Source organism: Lipomyces oligophaga, assembly GCF_038497815.1.
Source record: "Lipomyces oligophaga strain CBS 7107 unplaced genomic scaffold V1516scaffold_8, whole genome shotgun sequence".
Lineage (NCBI taxonomy): Eukaryota > Fungi > Ascomycota > Lipomycetes > Lipomycetales > Lipomycetaceae > Lipomyces > [Lipomyces] oligophaga.
The window spans coordinates 591835-612181 of NW_027117792.1; the positions used below are offsets into that span (position 1 = coordinate 591835).

At 39.8% G+C, this 20347-nt stretch overlaps 7 protein-coding genes and 1 non-coding gene across 8 annotated transcripts; 5 read left to right on the forward strand and 3 right to left on the reverse strand.

Moving 5' to 3' along the window:
• Nucleotides 1-230: 230 nt before the first annotated feature.
• On the forward strand, nucleotides 231-1248 carry V1516DRAFT_642920 (uncharacterized protein). The gene is made up of 3 exons (XM_066920127.1): nucleotides 231-321; nucleotides 383-777; nucleotides 843-1248. The coding sequence occupies exons 1-3, from the start codon at nucleotides 285-287 to the stop codon at nucleotides 1167-1169; spliced, it is 759 nt and encodes a 252-aa protein (XP_066775459.1). The 5' UTR covers nucleotides 231-284; the 3' UTR covers nucleotides 1170-1248.
• V1516DRAFT_642921 (uncharacterized protein) lies at nucleotides 1249-2847 on the forward strand. The gene is made up of 7 exons (XM_066920128.1): nucleotides 1249-1471; nucleotides 1536-1656; nucleotides 1717-1909; nucleotides 1966-2049; nucleotides 2108-2252; nucleotides 2312-2456; nucleotides 2503-2847. Exons 1-7 carry the CDS (start codon nucleotides 1432-1434, stop codon nucleotides 2531-2533), a joined length of 759 nt encoding a protein of 252 aa, XP_066775460.1. The 5' UTR covers nucleotides 1249-1431; the 3' UTR covers nucleotides 2534-2847.
• Nucleotides 2848-4286: 1439 nt separating this feature from the next.
• Nucleotides 4287-9490, forward strand: V1516DRAFT_629373 (uncharacterized protein; the record flags this gene model as incomplete). The annotated part of the gene is made up of 3 exons (XM_066919885.1): nucleotides 4287-6945; nucleotides 7010-9079; nucleotides 9144-9490. 3 exons carry the CDS (start codon nucleotides 4287-4289, stop codon nucleotides 9488-9490), a joined length of 5076 nt encoding a protein of 1691 aa, XP_066775461.1.
• A 341-nt stretch (nucleotides 9491-9831) lies between these two features.
• V1516DRAFT_t68 lies at nucleotides 9832-9915 on the reverse strand. The gene has a single exon. It is a non-coding gene; the product is annotated as a tRNA-Arg (tRNA).
• Nucleotides 9916-10063: 148 nt separating this feature from the next.
• On the reverse strand, nucleotides 10064-12733 carry V1516DRAFT_681333 (uncharacterized protein). The gene is made up of 2 exons (XM_066923230.1): nucleotides 12336-12733; nucleotides 10064-12280 (listed from the first exon to the last, which is right to left on the reverse strand). The coding sequence occupies exons 1-2, from the start codon at nucleotides 12417-12419 to the stop codon at nucleotides 10454-10456; spliced, it is 1911 nt and encodes a 636-aa protein (XP_066775462.1). The 5' UTR covers nucleotides 12420-12733; the 3' UTR covers nucleotides 10064-10453.
• A 2578-nt stretch (nucleotides 12734-15311) lies between these two features.
• Nucleotides 15312-16433, reverse strand: V1516DRAFT_666503 (aldolase-type TIM barrel; the record flags this gene model as incomplete). The annotated part of the gene is made up of 1 exon (XM_066920746.1): nucleotides 15312-16433. One exon carries the CDS (start codon nucleotides 16431-16433, stop codon nucleotides 15312-15314), a length of 1122 nt encoding a protein of 373 aa, XP_066775463.1.
• A 1582-nt stretch (nucleotides 16434-18015) lies between these two features.
• V1516DRAFT_687681 (SGNH hydrolase-type esterase domain-containing protein) lies at nucleotides 18016-18660 on the forward strand (the record flags this gene model as incomplete). Its single annotated transcript, XM_066923744.1, has 1 exon — nucleotides 18016-18660. One exon carries the CDS (start codon nucleotides 18016-18018, stop codon nucleotides 18658-18660), a length of 645 nt encoding a protein of 214 aa, XP_066775464.1.
• Nucleotides 18661-19631: 971 nt separating this feature from the next.
• Nucleotides 19632-20347, forward strand: V1516DRAFT_693298 (uncharacterized protein). Its single transcript, XM_066923890.1, has one exon. It carries the CDS (start codon nucleotides 19973-19975, stop codon nucleotides 20225-20227), a length of 255 nt encoding a protein of 84 aa, XP_066775465.1. The 5' UTR covers nucleotides 19632-19972; the 3' UTR covers nucleotides 20228-20347.

Below are 20347 nucleotides of genomic sequence, written 5' to 3' on the forward strand. Positions count from 1 at the left end.
CTTGCCACTCGTTGTCAATTGCAAACTGACCCACGAAACTCGTACACTTCAGGCTTGAGAGTCGCCCACTCTGGACCCTGACCTTAAGACTAGCCGCATGGCATCGATTAACGTTTATAGAACTCTATTCTTGAACCTTAATCTGCATTTGATCACGTGATAAGAAGTTCATGTGACTATCAAAACTCGATGTAAATCCGATCAGTAAGAAGAAAAGATAAGTCCAGCTGTGGTGTAGTTGCGAAACACGAGGATTTCTAATCTTGAAGTCTTTCAATCACAAAATGGCTCCAACAATCGTTGTTACAGGTGCTTCTAGAGGTGAATACAATTATATTTAGGTTTTTGATGAATGCATTTTATTGTAATCTAATTCTGCCAGGTCTCGGGGCTGCTATGGTTCGAAAGCTTCTGACATCACCGATCAGTGCTAATGTAGTTGCTATTGCTCGTACCGAAGCGCCATTAAAGGCACTCTGTGATGAATTTCCTGGTCAAGTGGCTTATTTGACCGGAGATGTTTCAAGAGATGAATTAAACAGCGAGGCAATTAAGCTCGCTGTTTCAAAATTTGGCGGAATAGATGGGATCATATTTAATGCTGCCATTCTGGATCCTATTGACCCGCTTGTAAAAGCTGACGCGACTGCTTGGAGAAAATTATATGATATAAACTTTTTTTCTATGTTGCCTGCGCTGAAGGAGGCGATTCCACATTTGAAGGAGTCAAAGGGAAAGGTTGTGTTTATTTCGTCCGGTGCCACTCACCACTACTTTGTATGTTTCTTCATATATATTGTATTTGATGTTTTATGTATTTCCACTGACTTTTGCTAAATTAGTATGGATGGGGTGCCTATGGTTCGTCGAAGGCAGCAACAGATCATCTATCTGCCACCCTTGCTGCTGAAGAACCCGAAATCTTCTCCTTCTCTCTGGATCCGGGCGTCATGGATACTAGCATGCAAGTCCATATTAGAGATACCGGTTCCTCAGGAATGAGTTCGTCTGAACACGATAGATTTCTTAAACTTAAATCCGAAAGCCAGCTCTCTCCTCCTGAGGTTCCAGGCGGGGTTGCTGTTAATTTGGTATTGGATGGGCCAATGAATTTGTCCGGCAAAGCCCTTCGTTTTACTGACGAACAATTGGCGAAATACAAAGATTGAATTGGTACCAAAAAGTGGATAAATGAATTTAGAAATTTTCTATGCCTATCTAGAATAGTTTAAAAGGATATAGCTTGATTGTTTGTAGTCAATGAAGTCGGTAGAAGTTTTGCCTATCCTAGATAAAAATTCCCGATTGTCCCAGGCAAAGCTTATCAACGATCTGTCAAAAAGACATGAGCTCTAATCTAAGAAACTACGCGTAATAACAATTGGACAAATTCTCTTTTTCTATCCGCAAAAGAGTTCAACAATCTATACGATGACTGCTTCTGTCTACATTGTAACTGGCGCTTCACGAGGTAGGTGGAACAATATGCAATCTTTAATAGATCGTAATCTATTTCGCTCTAACTATTCTACTAGGTCTTGGATTTAAGACAGCTACCAAGCTTCTGTCTGCTCCATATTCTGCAAATGTCGTTGCAGTTGCCAGAACTGAAGAAGCTTTGAAAAAGTTAGTCGAACAATTTCCTAACCAAGTTGCGTAAGTATTTTATTTCGAGAGTCTGTTTTTGCTCCTGCTACTGTTAACATCGCATTTCAGCTGTGTTGCAGGAGATATCTCAAATTACGATGTTGGTGTGAAAGCAGTCAATACCGCGATTGAGAAATTTGGTCAGCTTGATGGAATTGTTTTTAACGCTGCTGTAATCGGTCCTGTCGCACCCATTGCCGAAGTAGAAATTGAGCAGTTCAAAAAATCCTTTGATATCAACTTTTTTTCGAGTTTAGTCACTGTGGGTTTTCGGTTTTTTTATTAAGAAATGAATTGTTTTAACTTTGCAAAATATAGCTGAAAGCGGCAATCCCATATCTTCGAAAGTCGAAAGGTCATGTGGTATTTGTTTCTTCCATTGCATCTGGAGAAGCTCACTACGTAAGATGCTGGTCATATCAAAAAATCTATTGAATATTTACTGAATCAACGGAATTAGTACGGTTGGGAAGCATATGGTAGTTCCAAGGCCTGCGTAAACCATCTCGCCGCGACCCTTGCAGAGGAAGAGCCTGAGATTTTTGCGATTGCGATTGATCCCGGTGTAATGGATTCGGACATGCAGAAAGAGATTCGATCTGAGCGTAAGCAAATGACTGTACTTTGAAATAGCGAAAGATTAGTTCTAACTTCTGGTCATTAGATGGCAGTAATATGAAGCCGTGGCATATTGAGTATCTCAACAAAGTCAAAGCTGATGGAAGTATCGCTTCGACTGAAGGTCCTGCTGAAGTTATGTCTAAGATTGTAGTGAAAGGCCCCAGCGAACTTAACGGATCTTATCATGTGTATGTTTGCATATTGATTTCATGACTTTAGTACTGACATACGCAGTTTCGACGAGGAAGTCTTCACAAAGTATTGATTGTCGGTAAAGCTAATTCAATTGACATTACATCAGGAGATTAGCAAGATTTGACACAACTTATACTTCAAGTTTTATCTTAAGAAAATTGTGGATTAGATTGAGGCTAGTTTTAATATTAATAGGCTGTAGCATTTACTGAATTTGACTATTAATATCTTGGCTCAATGAGATTACGAGCTAATTTTCTTTGCTATTTCTTTGCTATACTTTATGCCAAAATAAAAATTCTCCCTCAATTATGCAGCTCTACAACGCTTTTCACAGCTAATATGTAATAGTTTGAATAGTACAATAATGTGTTTCAACCAGTATTTAGAAGAGCACCAGATTAGAACATGCCGGCCAGGTTACAAATCATGTGACACCAGCTTCCTGGACATCCGCACAGAGCGTCTGGTCTGGGAGCAATCTTGCTACTACAAGCTCAAGTTGACTCTTATGCTAGATGTCTGCGTTCACCGGTTAGGTAATTTCACTAATTTTCTTTATTCTGCTTATTACATCAGAGTTAAAATATCAGAATCATCAAGTTTTGATACTATTTTTAGTTTTCCGAGATATTTGTGCACACTTTCACTGTGAAAACTACAGGGACTGCCTCCCCGGTTAGAATCTGGGAGCTTCCACAGATTTGCTCGTGACGTGCTTCTGGAGCTCCTATCTTCTGCAAACAAGTAGAAGTGTTTGAGAGCATTATTTCAGCGATCGCCATATCTAAATCAATTGCAAAATAGCTTAACATATCGGTGTTATTCTAAGAGTCAACTATCGCTGTGAGCTAGCTTTTAGCAACGCTTTAAGCCGTTTCTCTACCTCTCTCCCGGTAAGTTGCCTAGTCCCCGATTGCAGATTGCAACAGGCCATCGGGAAAATTAGATTGTTTATACGATTCACCTATTTGGATTATATTAACATTTTATGCTCAAACTCCAGACCACTTATACTCTCTCGCTCATCTCATGTGGTCGTGATTTACACCCAAGATATCAGCCGTCATTACTATTCATACTATCCCGATTAACTTTCTCTCCAATTGCTGTCATACTAGTGTGACAACCTTACGACAGTAGTTTGTCTGAAGTTTTCTATGGACTTACGATCAAATCGAAAGAAACGCTCGTCATCTTCAACTTCAAACCTTCCAAGTCACCTTCCAAGTCATAGCAACAGCACTACTTCAGTAGAGGCACTCTCCTCTTTGTCTCATTTGCCTGCTAATCGCTTTAATTCTCCGCCTCTCAAACAAAGAAAAAGAATCAAACGCTGGCATTCAGCAAAGGTCTCAGCTTCTTCTGATTCTGATCGCACTGGTCGATCCTCTCCAATTACTTCCTCTATTCTTATTCCTCACCTTTCTTCAACAATATCTACCTCTAATTCGCAAGACTTTCCAGGTCAAAACTCTACAAAGTCTAGTTCTCCCGCACATATCTCTAATCATAGGTATTTTATATTATACTGGAATTTTGTCTTTATGTTCTAACTGATCTTCTCTTAAAGAAATTGTGATTCGGCTGATAAGAAGTCAGCGAGATATCGCCATAAATCCCCTATAGCACCAGATATTCTCTCCCCACAAAACATCTACGAATCAGGGGACAGCTGTGAATACGTTACTGATATTTCCGCTCATTCCAAAGATCATTCAGTGGACGAAGCGAAATCTCTTCCTGAGTCATTATCTCAAAATTTGAGTTTTTCTCGAAAGCTGAAGTTCAAGTCTTCAAACAAGCTTAGTCTGCTTGATTCAATGGCGCGAAATAATTTGCATTCAGCAGGCTCCCCAACTAGCAGCAATCGTAATAGCCGTCTTTTTGCAAGCCATCAGACTTTAGAAGACGAGTTGCGCGGTATAGCCGGTCTTAGCGAGACTGCATTTACCTCTGCTGTCGGGGAAGTCTTTGATAATCTTTCTAGTCCGAATATTTCTACGCACCGCAGTAGATTTCATTCGATCTCTGACTTTAATACTGAAGATGATTTCGATGATGTTGAAAATGGTGACACAAATTTAAGTGATCAAGAAGAGACAGATTTTAATTCCGACGAATCACCTCTTCTGCGGGGTGGAACAATCAATAGTGGCAGATTGAATGCTGCTATTGCAGAGGAGGATGATATATTTGACGACGAGGATGACGATGAGGATATTGATGTCGACGAAGACGAGGACGAGGAAGATGACGAAGAGGATGACGATGAAGGTGATGATCAAGATGCCAGTGATGATCTAGGACCGGATGATGAATACGACGAAGATGATGACTACGATATTTCTCATCGTCATTCAGGTCATAGTGCCTCCGTAACAGATAATACCAGCTCTTTGTTTTCAGGCAATGCAGGGATAGGAGGATTCAGTTTTGGAGCTATTGATGTTATGCCTGAGTTGACGGCTAGATTCCGTGATATCATTTCAGCCTTACGACGACGCGAGGATCCGGATTCGAGAATGTCTGCTCTGCGTGAATTCTCCATAATGGTTTTAATGCTCACGGAAGAGCAGCTTCCTCCTTCTTTCTCTCTTGATCAGCTTGCAGAAGAACTAATGGATATCCTGGTTCATCCGATATATGGTGACTATGATGCTGAATCCATGATGTTGGCTTGCAGAAGCTTTACAAATTTGATGGACTCTATTCCTTCGGCAGCAAAAATAATTGCATATGCCGGTGCAGTTCCTATACTTTGCCATAAATTGCTTGAAATCGAATACATTGATCTCGCAGAACAAGCACTCATTACCTTGAAGCAGTTATCAATAGAGCGCCCTTCAATAGTTGCTCGAGAGGGCGGTTTGGTGTCCTGCTTGACTAATATAGACTTCTTTCCTACGAATATCCAGCGCGAAGCCGTTACTGTTGCTGCAAACTGCAGTCGAGATATTCCAATTGAGGAGTTTCCTGTGATTCGAGACATTATGCCAGTTCTGTTAAATGTCATTTCTGGGGCCGATCAAATCACGGTAGAGCAAGGCTGCATAAGCGTCGCAAACATCATTGAGAGTTTCAGATTTCATCCAGATAAACTTGAAACTTTAGTTAACGATCAACTTCTTCAAAAACTTATTGATATGCTTCTACCAAGTCCTACTGTGATAGTTGGTCCGCATATTTCAGTATACTTTTTGAAGGCATTATCTTACTGTGCCAGTGGTTCGGATGAACTGACAGAAAAGCTGTTCAGAATGAAAATTGGGGATACGATTTTTCAAATTATGACTGGCGCTGAAGCTCCTTCTGATTCTGAGCTTGATCAGAATGACGGCAACGATATACTCACGATGGATTCTGTTATGCACTCGTCAAAAAGTCATCTATTAGCTACTCTTGACTTAGTTCGCAAACTTCTTCCAGAAATTATCAACGATTCTGTTTCGGAAGATTTTTTGCAAATTGGAATACAAGGTCCGACAAATACGGGGAATTTCAAAGTGAGCAGCGAAAGGAGATTAGCTGTGATGGATTCATGCAAGACTGAGGTACGGAGATTTGTTCGGATTTTGATTCCATTGCTTGTCGACGTGTATTCTTGCAATGAGGATTTGATTGTTCGCTTACAGGTCGTTACCTCCTTTTTATTAATGTTTTTGAACGTAGATGTTAATGATTTAACGGATGCTCTCCGCTATGTCCAATTTTCTTCTTTGTTGGCCTCTATTCTTTCTCAAGCAAAAGTTTCAACTCTTACTGCTTTTGCGCTGGAAATTGCAATAACCTTGAGAAAAAGAATGCCTGATTATGATGCCCATTTTGAACGACAAGGTGTAATTGCACAAATTTCAGTACTTGCGCAAGCCGAAGTGCAGCATGGCAGTTCAACTGGCAATATTCTTTCCGCAGAATCTATTGCAGTTACCAAGCGTGACGACGGAATAATGGATGCGTACAGAGCTGAATGTCCTGAATCATTAACTTCTATTCGCTCGACAAACTCTTTGAACAGTCGAAAAACAGCTTCTGATTCTGCTGATCGATTAAGAAGTACTGTAAATTTGGAGGACTGGGTTCAAAGAAAATCTACTGAGTATCTCCAAAGTTATGCCTTTGCTACGGAAGACTCAGAAATGGCTGAACTAAAGAAGATTGCAGAAGAAGTCAGTCGATCGGATGACCGTCAGTCCGGTTTTGAGAAGCTAGCAAGCCGTCTGAGAGATGATTCTGCAGGTGCAGGTGTCTCAAGTTTCGAGCTGTTGAGCTCGGGTAATGTGGATGCATTATTGAAAGTTTTGGAACCATCTCAAGGAGAAGAGACACAACGCAAAAATCATTTTCTGTTCAAGAAGATTTTTATGCCAACTCAATATGTACTCAGTCCAAGTAATTCTCCGTTTGCTGTTTTGGTGAACAAGCTTCAGGAGTCGCTCACTCAATGGGAGAAATTTGAAGTATATACAACTTCAGATTTAGGTAAGTTTCAAATTTGATTTAAATTTGGTTTTAGCGAATAATGGCTCAACTGAAAAACCTCTAGATCCAGATGAAAATGCTATTGAGTATTTAGCTCAACCTCTTCGACTACGATTAGTCTGTCTGGATGAAGCAGATCATTTTGAGTTCGTTGTTTCAATTCCTGCTACTTCTTCAATGAAGTCCTTAGATGATTATGTTAGGATCCGTCGCGGAGATCGATCTCCTAGCAGCAGCAATAGTTCTGTTGGCGCTCGATCTCGCTTTAGCGGATCAGGCATTCTTGGAAATTCATTTTTCTTGCTATCTCAGTTTGGCTCGAACAACTCAGCGAATGATTCTGGCTCGCATTCCGATTTGATGGATCGCTCTGAAGGATCTTCCACGCCAGCTGTTGAAGGCCTGAGCTCTTTCGGTGAAGCTGCATTATATTCTGGTGAATCAGGGGAATCACAGTTAAATGAGACCGAGAAGCTTACCTCATCTTCTACATCAAGTGCTTGTGACGAAGACTTCTCACAATCTGAAGATTCTCCAGCGAGGGAGGAGGCAGGTTCAGAAGAAGTAGTTACATCGCAATCTGAAGCCTGTCATCAGCACACCAATAGTCCGCGTGAAACTGGAACATCTCGCTCTGCGATCTCGATTGGCCTGAGAAAATCTTATTCTTCTGCGCTACAGTCGACATCCAAACTAGAGAGGCATTCGATTTTTTTTTATAAAGATTGTCAAGCTTCTAGTGATTCAACTGTAGCAGGGTTAATCCAAAGAGGGGGTGGAGCTCCATTTTCGAAACGCTTCAGTGGTCGTATGTATACTGTCCATTATAAATCAGTATCTGGCCCTCCTCCATCTCAGTCTGCAGATGCCTTGAAGTACAAGCAAAAATTATCGGCAGTTCCAAAGTCGTTACAAAATGACTCTAGCACATATTCTATTCTACAACTGCTAGCTATATTGAATGATATGAATGCGAACTGTATCCAAGGAGTTGATTCATCTAACGAAAATTTGCGTCTAATCTCTATTCCAGCAGCTCAATTTATAAACAGCAAGCTTACCTCAAAGCTGAATCGACAGTTGGAAGAATTATTGATCGTAGGGAGTGGTTCTCTACCTGATTGGACAGAGGATTTGACTCGCCATTTCTCGTTTTTATTTCCGTTTGAAACTCGTCGTCAATATTTGCAATCCACAGCTTTTGGTTACCATCGTTTCCTCAATCGTTGGAGAGTTCAGAGTCCAAAACAGTTCCATTCGGCTTCTCGTGCTGTGTTCTTGCGCAATATGAGACAGAAAGTTCGAATATCTCGAAAGCACATACTCCAAGGTGCTATCAAGCTCTTGGAAATCTACGGCACCTCTCCTAGTAGTCTAGATATAGAGTATTTTGATGAAGTTGGAACTGGACTTGGTCCTACACTTGAGTTTTATGCAATTGTGTCCAGAGAATTTTCCAAGAAGAAGCTGGGATTGTGGCGCGAAGAGCATAATGACAGCGATATTGAATATGCCTTTGGCCGACGAGGATTATATCCCAAGCCAATTTCCGAATCTTATTCAACTACTTCAGAGGGAAAGAAAATTATCCACATGTTTAAGATGCTAGGGATGTTTGTTGCTCGAGCTCTGATTGATGCTCGACTTCTTGATATACAGTTCAATTCTGCTTTTTTTCTTCCTCGGGGCGATTTGAGCAAGGCTGGTCTTGAACTGGTTCGTCTTGTCGATGAGCAACTCGCAAGCTCACTGGAGCTTTTGAAAAGATTTGCATCGGCAAAAGCTAGAATTGTAGCTAATGACTCATTATCATTTGATGAGAAACTGGAAATGATCAACTCGGTTAAGATAGAAGGTGTGACGATCGAAGATTTAGCCCTTGATTATTCTCTCCCTGGCTATCCCGATTATGAATTGATTGATGGTGGATCTACAGTCAGTGTTACTATGGACAACGTGGACAAGTATGTTGAAGCAGTTATTGATGCCACAATTGCGTTTGGAGTTCAAAAGCAGATTGAGGCTTTCAGAGAAGGATTTTCTCTGGTATTCTCTTTCTCTTCTATGAGCTTGTTTTCGCCGGAGGAATTCGTGGTTCTCTGCGGTCAGGTTGAAGAAGACTGGTCATTCAAAAGTAAGTGCCTGAAACTGTATATTAAGATATTTCAGATATTTCAGACATCTAATCTCTTTACTAGCTATTTTTGATGCGATAAAAGCTGATCACGGCTACTCGCTTACAAGCAAAACAGTACATAATTTGCTTGAGGTAATGTCTGAATACAGTCAGCAGGAGCGGCGTGCATTTTTACAATTTATAACTGGAAGTCCTAATTTACCAATCGGAGGTTTTAAAGCGATGGCTCCCTCGTTTACTATTGTCTGTAAGCCACATGAGCCTCCTTTTAAGCCGGACGACTATCTTCCTAGCGTTATGACGTGTGCCAATTATTTGAAATTACCAGATTACAGCGACAAAGCCATGTTGAGACAACAGCTACAGAAAGCTATTGAAGAAGGATCTGGAGCATTTTTACTTTCTTAATCGAATTTTATTTATTTTTCGTGGGTTTTCTGGTAACTTTCATTTATAATTAAGTTTATTTGTTTCTGCAAGAATTTTATTTTATCAATTTTCACTACTCATTTTCATGGCGCTGATTTTTTAGTCTGATAATTATAATGCATGATATGATTAAATAGTAATTGAATATGAACATATTATATAAGCTAATTCTTTGAGATTTTGTCAATCATACTAGGGATAATGATTATATTATATTGCCACTCAAAAAAGGTTTAAGACTAGTAATACCAAAAGTCTGCTCAATACATTTAATATGTTGAAGATAAAAATATAAATCTCAAAAGCATAAAAAAAGTTAACGATGTTGACAGGATTCGAACCTGCAACCTTCGGAAAGTATCGTAGACCGAAATCCGATGCGCTCACCATTGCGCCACAACACCACCTGTTGCTTATATTATGTTATTGAGCATGATAAACCTATAACGCAAATAGTACAATAGCGTTTATTGACTCTACTCTCTGGAGTGTTTTAGCCACATCATTTGTAAAGCATGGTTTTGAATAGTCGAGATCCATTCGATATTGTATTATCTATAGAAGTAACTGAGAAAATAAGTGAGGATTTTTGGTAAAGTTCCCAGAAACTGAAAGAGGAGAGTATTAATAACAATTGAAATGATAAATTTTATTGTGACAACTATGCGAGTGGGCTAAACATCATCAGACATTTGCAAAAATGAAAATTTAGGCAATTTATTCTCTATTCTGTTAATCTTAGTCTTGCTAACTTCTAATCATGAGCGTGGGCGAAGCACTAAAATCAGTGCTCGCTTTATGCTGGAGCTGAAACGCAAGTCTCATGACGCAGATAGAACAAAGCTCGTAGATATTATTTGCTTCCCAAATTGAGGGTTTCGCTCAGGGGCCAGTGAACCTAATTTCCTTTGTCACTGTTTTATCTGCCAGTCTTGGCGCGGTCTATACTGTATTGCTTGTCTTCGATTTTTGTGAACTCTTATGAATGCTCTGTTCTTGACGTCCAGCTTGTTCTTCTTTCAGCTTTTTTTCCTTTTTCAATTTTTCTTCTTTGGCCTTTTGCTCTTTCATTTTTTGAAGAGCAATCAGGATATCGGCTGGTGATTTATATTTGTCCATTCCAAGTCTAAATGGCTCAGGATCGAAAGTCGGGCCAGCTCCTGGCTTGATATTTTTAACTTTGTCAAAGCGAGAGAGCTTCGATTCGTACATGTTGAACTTGTTACACATTTGTCCGAAAGTCATATAATTGGTGTGGTCAGGATGACCATATGCTCCTTTGGTAGTTTGGACTGTATTCAGTCTAGAATTTCTAGCATCTGGGGTACTATCTTTCATCCACCAGAACTTATTCCACCAAGTTTCCAGCGGCTCCTTGCGACCATTGAAGTGCAAAACTGCCGGAGCATGACCGGAAACTCGATTCCAAGCCAAGTATTTATCCGAAAATCGCATCCGATTGGACGCATTTGTTAGAAAGGCGCTATTGATCAATTCAGAATCTCGGAATGGTTTTGGAACGAGTTTTTCATCCAAAACTGGATAATCCAGTAAATCACTTATGGCTCTTGATTCAGGATTTTCCAGATCGACTTCTTCACTATATAAGAACACTATATCGGAATGTGAAAATGTCATCGTTTGAAACAGAAAAGATTCATAATCAATTCTGATAGGCAAATCTCGCTCGCCAAATATATCTGCTATAATAAGCTGGTCGGAAAAGTGACTTTTGGCACGTTTCTGTATAGCGAAAGCACGTTTATAAATTTCTCGCAGAACTGAAGCGGGACCCATCATATTTCCTGAATTAAGCCATCGCGGCCGCATTCGGAACGAATGTATATCGGTACCTGCGCCATAGATGGTAGGATCTAAACTGGACTCCGGAACATTCGTGCAGGCTTTCGAGGTTTTCTTATTCGGCCAGCAGCCTTTATCAGCACCAAAAACAACTTGCTCCTTGAAACCAGGTATATCATCAGTCTTTATATTCAAGCCGTCAGATAGTACACGTGAACAACTCCCATACTCGCAGTTCACTCGTGGCGAATCAGATGTCTCCATCAATTCAGGAAAATACACATTTTCTAAGATCTGTACACTTGACTTATTTTGGCCAACATATTCAATATCATGCGAGATACTGATATTCGAGGGAAAAGTCGAGTCATCGCTATAGTATACCAGTAGATCATTTGCTTGCAGCTGATAGTATCGACTTATTAGAGTCTCAAACGACAATTGAAACCAAGTATCATACGAGTCCATAATTATAACCAAATCATTATCTGCGGTATGCTTGTCAAGATAATTGTATATTGCAGAAATTTTCATGAAATGCGCTTCTGTCGGGGATTTGAATTTCGAATTAAAGTTGAGAAGAATGGGATCCGGATAGTTATTGAGAAACGCTGAAAACATGGTCTTGCAAACAAGTTGATTGATTTCTGTTGCAGGAAATAGCAGATGAACTCTTCTACTTCGAACGCAGCAGTTGGGTGATGGTAGAGACTCCATTGTATCTTTATCATAGTTTGCCAGTGTATCGATCTTGTTTGACTCATTATCGGGCGGTACGAAGCTATTGTCGATATATTCATGAAGAGATTCAGCAGTGCTTGATGGAACAAGTCCACTGCTCTCCCCCGTAGAGGTTGGGGAAGCTAGAGTGGAGCTGAATGATATGTCGTCCCAGGATATCTCCGACATAGGATCCAAAGGGGTGTTGTTATCATGATAGTAGGATTGAAAGGCCCTAGCGAGCTTCTGAATTGATGAGACGGTTAGAAGATAGACGCCAGACTGATACAGAGAAACTTACCATATTTGATGAGAGAAGTACGGCAAGTGCAAATGCAGTTAAGAGAGCTAGAATCAAAGTGCTCCTTCGATGATAGAATGCCATGTTGAACAAGCTCCTGTTACAGAGATGGCAATCTCAAAAAAACTGAGAACGATAAACCGGCACAGCTGTAACGAGCGACTTCAGATACTCAGGAAGACAAGGTAATATAATAATTTGAGCTTGCAATCTTTTTGAGAAATTAGCAAGAGTCAGGAAGGAACAAAGCATAAATCTACCCGTTCTACACGATATCAGCTACCCTCAATGACAGCACAATGATCTCGTCCGTGTTTACTCAATATTGTTAGGAGCTAGAAGAACAGAAGTCGAATAGACAATCAAAGAGGCCTTTAATGAGTACTGTAATAGTAATTGGTCTACGTGAGGAAAGGAGAAAGGAGAGAGGCGGAAGGGCAGGCGCGCAATACAGAAAGCCAAGAGACAGGCGTTGTCAACCGTAATACCGCTTAAGTGCGGGATGTATTGCCATAAGTGTGCCCCAACAATATACTATTTGACCCAATGCTAGAGGAATATAAATCTCTTTTAATCAACAAGTAGGCGGTTTGAGCATAAAGATTTAAATATGATTGCGTACTCTCAACTGATCAACTTCTCCTTTAGTATCCGGTTCTGGGTCGCCTACGCGTTCCACGGTATCAATTAATTAAGCTAGATATTGGTGCAGTGCATCAAAGCATGCACTATCCCTGAAAGAGGCGGAAAAAATCAGATCTGGTATCAGACCCACCAACCCATTCATCGAACTTTGAAATAATCAAAAAATATTTTTTTATGAAAACAATATGCATTAAAAGTCTCTAAACTCAAGCTTATTTCTTTGAGTTGATATTCATCCTTCAAAACGAAAAGTAGCAGTCATTGGACGATCTTGCCAAGCTCAAGTGGCTATCAAAAGTCTGTATCGGCGCGTTAACACGGAGAGCATTCTAAACTCAAAATGCTATCACATTGGGAGCCACCGACTTCCTACTAATCAGATTCCATACTTCTTAAGCCGCAGTTGTGAATTTATTGACTACCAAGATTGAGGTTGACGATTCGGACTTGCCGAGAGGTCACGTGTGTTTGCCAGATGTGTGCCGTCTGGTCGATTATTTGGTCGGTTTTCTACCAGCAAAAGCTTGCGAATGAGCCTTTTACATCGTAATAATGTTCAGTAATCCATTAAGATTATGATGATTGACTGAATAACTCTGCAACTACTAGTCAGTCTCGGCCAAGAATCGTGAAAGTTGAATAGTCTAGCCTTACTAAAATACAGAAAACTCATAACAAAATAAAGTCGCTTTTAAACCCTGCTTTCAATAATATATATTTTTAAGTACGCAAGTTATAGCCACTTCGCAAAATCTCAAAATCTATTGCACCGTAAACTATAAAAAAGCGGGCTGTTGGATTTTCCGATTATGATCGAGGAAATGCCAAGTTCAGCTCCTACCGCTTCATTTACGGAAACGAATCTCTGAATGGCAGTACGTACGTGCGGCGTTGGCTCTGATGGGCAAGATTTCAGAAAACTGTGTACTGACAGCCATTCAACTCAAAGTGGTAGGCCTTGTGACAGTAAATGACCATAAATCATATCGTTAGCAAAGTAGATAGCTCCCTAGGAAGCTGAAAAACCCTCCCTGACCCAATAATCAGAAGATTACGTAGCATCATTTGATTTATACATCGTTACACACAGTCTTAAGTGGGTTCGTATGATTATTACACATCCCTTTCTGCCTTCTTCCTCATTAGACTTTGATTCTTGGACTCTCTCAGTCATCGAAAAATATAGATCCAGTTGCTAAACAAAAAATCATGTAACCTAAGTTGAGTTCCGAGTCGAGGTTCTATTATAATTGCGAGAGGAATAAAAGGCAGAGTATGTTTAGTTTAGTAATATGTTTATTCCGTGAGTTGTTGTTAATTCATTTCAGAAATGTAAGCAGACATTAGCTCTAATATTGTTTATAGTCGTATGAGGATTACTTATATAACTATTGATCATTACAATTACATTTGCGCTAGAACCCAGATTAAGTATAGAACTTAATACTTTTCCAAATTCAAATGTAAGTACAATGGAAAATACGAACTACACCCTTATAAATTGCTTGGTCGACAGGAACTGTATTCATCTTGTTGTCCCTTATCTGAGCAGTCTCAAGCCTCTCGAGACTGCGGGTGAGGATGCAAGTGATTCAATGTTTCGTTCTTTCAACCGTTTCAGACATTATATCCAAAAGGATATTTCCCTATTTCGAACGAACACTTGCTTTGTTAAGGTATCAAATTAATGATCGTCAATCTCCTTGCAGGGCAACGAACAGATCCCAAAGCTTCTGAATTCTCCTAGCAATCACGAAGTATGACAGTTTTTAGATCGCACTGGCTACTATACATAAATGAAGCATCCTAAAAACAGAACCATTTGCGTTAAATAATAGTTTGGATACTTTCGAACCTGTCTATCTAGACCGCTTACCGGAAAACTACTCAAGTTTGAGAGAGAGCATGGTTATGCCTAGGGCAATTGGGCAATTAGTAGGCTAAGTAAGTATGAAACAATATTTATTATTTTATATCGAAAAAGGTTTGCGGATATGAGCTGGCTTTGAAATATACTAAGAATTGAGGATAATCTTGTGAACTAGATGGGTAGCAAGAGAAATAATAACTCTATGAACAGGCAGAATATTCGCTATACAGTGAAATCGGAATCGTTCCCTGCAATTTTATTAAAATGCAAGTGGAGCCACAACTTTTTATTCTGTGACCAGTCTAAGAAGTTTAAAAAATATTTTAACAGAGCCCAACGTAACTTCTTTGGCTTTCTAAATATCATCTAGTCTCAAGATCAGACTCAAATACATCATTTAATCTATTAATTAAAAAATCCTTATGACTCATATGAAATGAATTGACCGAGTTTTCTATTAATTAATTAATAGACATTTCGAGAGATTTCGTAATGCTAATGATATCCTCTCTTAACTTTCTCACGATGATTTCAGCATCTTGAACTTCACGAATAAGACCAACACTAGCGCTCGCATATGTAGCCGTTCTACCGTTTGGTCCCCATGCGGAATTTCCACCTTCCTTAACTGCCTCATCGTGGAGTTTCTTCAACTCATCGAACGGAACTCCAGCCTTATAATCTGTCCAGGATTGATTCAATAAACCGCGTGGACTAAACTCTTCCGGCCAGCCGAATGTTCCACGCAGATGATTATAAAGCTGAGTGCGTCCAGTAGTAGAAGCACCATCTGTAGCTCTGATTATCTCAGTCTGATATGATTCATTAATTCGGGCTTCAGTTGAAGCTAGAAACCGTGTCCCAAGAGCCACACCTGACGCTCCTAGTCCAAGAGCGGCAACAGCTCCTCGACCATCGGCAATTCCTCCAGCACCAATAAGCGGAATACTTTTAGCAGCATTATTTATTTCAATAGATTCAAGAGCGTCACTTATTTCTGGAAGGAGAGTAATAAGCCCTATTCCATCCGAAGCACGTCCGTGACCTCCAGCTTCGGCTCCTTGGATCACCAAAACATCGGGCGGCGCGACGGTGTTAGAAGCGACATCAAGAGCCTCCTTCAATGTTCCAACTTGAACCCAAATGCTAGTATTGAATGATGCTTCACGCAATCGTATAATCCAACTAACAAGATCAGATTGACCAGATCGTGGAGCAAACAGCCACACAGCGCATGGTCGATACTTGCTTACAGCAATTACTGCTTTCTCAAGATCTCCATTCCAAACTTGAAATCCAACTCCGACTGGAAGAAGTTCAGCTGACTTCGAGTTTGGTGAGTTTTCTTTCAATAGTTGGGATTGGACTTCTTCCAAATCAATGATAATATTGGCAGCCTTGATACCAGGACCTATGAAGCCAAGGCCACCAGCTCGATATATAGATATGGCTAGTTCAGGACCTGAAAATACTCGCATTGGTGCCCCGACTACAAGGGGAGAGAGCGTCCATGGAAACTTTTCCTTCAATAGTGCACGGTGACTCGCAGCACGAAGTAGTGTGCGAACGGGTCGAGAAGACATTGAAATTTACACGCCTCCTTGGGAGCGCAAAGAATCAAAGATATTTGTTTATTCAAAGGCTGAATCCTTCGTCTGAAATTTGAAGTTGGAAAATTTCTGAAGAGATCGGAAGGTAAGGAGAGATAATCTTGCTAAAATGAAGTTGACATATTACGTGATTATGTGGAGAAGCCGCACAACCAAACATAGGTCAAATGACGATGACGTTGACCTAAGCATTTCGAAGCTCCTCCTGGATTGCCCATTTATGAATCGGTGATAGTTGCTTTGAGTATTGATTACTTGTACATATGAAAGATTTATAGAATTTGCTGGTTTTTTTATCTGCATTGATACTGTGGATTTTCAAAAATGATGAATAAGATGATCTATATAATCTTGGTTACGATTTTGTTCATAATATAAGGAGCTTTCTTGAGGACAATATCAAGACTAATATTAGTCCAAAAATTCAAAAACCTTATGATTGATCCATGCAATTCATTGGTAAGAACTTTCAGTTCCAGATTTGAAAAATGCAATTCGGTTTGGTGCAAGCGCGGAACAACCGTCTTATTGCAGCGCATTAACAAGCAGGAGTAATCTATAGATGACGATGAAGTTTACTATCCACTGTAGAAGATTTGCTACTGATAATCAGATTTTTCATCAATGTGGCGACCTGCAGGCGTATGACTATCCTTTTACTTAAATGATTGATGTTCATTAGAATATCATTTGCGATAGGTATACTACGATCTTACGACTAGGTTCTTATGAGTGGACTCGAATCTACCAAATACAACTCTTGTGTTCTAGTACATTATCGTACAGTCTGACATAATACCATTATGACGATAAATCTATTCTTGCAAAGAAATTGATAAGAATTACTAAATATAATTTAAAACTCAATTCGAAATATGCTTAACTGCGTTGTTATGAATCAAAGCAATCAGAATATCCCTACCTATATAGCTTGGAATAAATAGTATTACAGGCAGGCATAAAAAAATTGCAGCACTCACGATTCCAGCGTGGTCTCCCACCGCAGTACTAAGTGAGCCCATAGTAGCTTAACTGGAGAAAATCTGACGGGGTTCTGTGCTTTCTACTAGGTATGACCGCAACTGCACGAATCGGAATGAGGGTGAATCATGACTTTAAAAATTCATTATGATTTCTCAAGATTGTTTATTCTTTAATATAATATCACAATAAATTTCATTCTCTTCTCTCTTCTATACACTGTTCCTCTATTCTCAAATCTGATCCCTGATCCCAGATAAGAACAAAAGTAATTTGAAGTCAGCAATCCGTATTTAAGCGCCGCATGATATTGCCATTAGAGAACCAAATCCGCAATTGCTGGAGAGATTGGGGAACAGTGGAACGACCAATTCGTTAAAGAATACAAGAAATCTGCTTCAAACCAGTTTGCCTTCATGGTAAAATCCACACCACTGTCGACTATTCCTTTTAATTCGTCTGATATGTTATTATACGCTTCCTAGATACCCTATACAATATTCTAGCAGACAGCAGTTTTTCGCTAGCCGCTCAATCTTGCTCGCCTGTGCATTTTATTAGCTCCCCTTTAGCTATGCAGCGAAAGACGACCCTGCGACTCATGCCATTGGGTGGCTCCATCACTTACGGTGTTGGGTCCTCGGCTGGTAACGGATATAGAGAATTTCTTCGTGACCTGCTCATCCGGCAAGGCTACAATATTAACCTTGTCGGTTCGCGCAAGTCAGGGTCCATGAGCAACAACGACAACGAGGGATGGCGCGGGTATCGGCTTGATCATATTAAAAATAGATCCAGGAGATCTGTCAGTACCTTGCTCCCAGAGGTGTTCATGATCAACGCCGAATCTAATGATTGCATTCAAAATTTTCAAATTCATAATTTTGGAGAGCGCATGAATAACATGTTTGAGTTTTTCTGGCAAATTTGTCCGCACTCGACTGTGATTCTCTCGACATTACTTATCAATGCAGATGAGAATGTCAATCTGCGAGTCTTGCATGTTAATAGTCAGATCCGTAACTTAGTTGAGCTGAAAACGGCTGAAAAACAGAAAATTCTCCTTGCAGATATGTACAGTTTTGAGGGACCTCAGCTCAATGACCTTGTCGATGGAACCCATCCGAACGATGAGGGCTACAGAAAGATGGCTGGCATTTGGGCCAAGGCCATCCGGAAAGCTCAGACTGCAGGATTTTTAACAGATGTGAATAAATAAATTGGTGACTCTCAACCTGCATTACACGGTATAACAGTTCAATTTTGACGTATTCAAGAGAAAGCTATGTACATTTTATCATTCATATGCCGATTTTTTGCAAGCATGCGTGTAAGCCTAAATTTTAGAAGGGAGGTTGGAGCCAATTAATGACAAAGCTTTTCTTGGTCCATTTGACTCGGAATAGGTATCATGAACTTGGTGCTTGTGCTGAATCTTGTGCTAAGCACTATCTTGACTTGCATTTAGTTAAGCTCGTATGTGCAGTGCTCATGAATATTTATTTCTATTCAAATACTAGTTTTTTCAGTATTATACACTTCTAATCGGCGTCAAAAACAGGACGGGGAGTGCAAAATATTCCAGATGCGAAGACATGTTATAATATGATGGCTGGCTACATTGATATATGAATATTCAAAGAATCTGTTTCAAAAAAGTAGTTCTATATATTTACCCTCAGTGGATTCATAAATTTTGCCAGCTAATTAATTGTAATTTAACCTATTTTTGATTGTGCGCAGCCTCGATAGCAGACTCGCAATCACAGATGGATTTATTTGATCACCTTGCCTCATGTTTGCCGACAGGAGATGTAATTCCAATAGGCCGATAAATAATTATTTTAGCATCTTTATCTGTTAATAACACTTGCTAAGTAGAGACAAGTTTGGATAGTACAAAATCAAACATTGCCAAATTGAATCCGTGAAAATTTAAATAACAAGCCAATCGCTTGCAAAATAAAGAAATATCACAGAACTCTAATTTTATAGTTGTTGAATAAGGCAATTTGAAGTTACTTGCATTATCTTCAAAGATTTCATAAATTAGAGTTAAAAAAAATGTTAGTGGACATAATTATACGTGAAACGGCAAAGTGCAAAACAAAAGGTTGAGCAACAGGCAAATAAATTGGAATTTATTCAACTGAATTAATATTATACTCTATTACTATTTTTAATTCATTACATACTTCTTAGAAATATTCTCTAATTATTTCGGACTAAAATAAAAATAGTCAATACATGTTATTTGTCTATACGACATCACTTCAGAATTATTTGAAAAAACAACTTCAACCATGTTTCCTTGTTTAGGGTGTTCAAGGTTTTTACGAGGAGTGGCTAGGTAGACAGTACTCGAGCATGACAATCTAAAAAAGGAGCAGAAGAAAGAGACCAGCGTAGTATTGGAATCAATAAAGACGAATACAAGAGATTCAGAAGATGAACAAGACCGAGTAGTGAAATTTTTAGTGGAGCTCAACGAAAACACGAGGGACGAAATCCATGCGGATCGGAAGGAAGAAATGAAGACCATTGATCCGAGAAAACACCATATCGGAGCAGCTCAGTGGGTCGCGGTTACCCGATGGGCTCGATTATATACCTGCCAGAACGTGGGATTGTTTGCCGACTCGGATTTGGCAATTGATGAAGATCAGAGGTACATATGGCAGTTCACTATTTCTAAACGAGATGTTCCGACCGGAAACGGAAGAGCTATATCTAAAAGTATGGTTGGGATTCACGACGATGTGTCTGAGGTTGGCGAGGCTAAGTAATGGGAGGAATAAGAGTAATCGCAAGGTATTAGACCGAGGGGGATACGAATGGACTAGGTGGAAGAAGGACGGGAGTGAGATACAAAAGGAGCTACATAATGCGATGACGTACTATGCGCG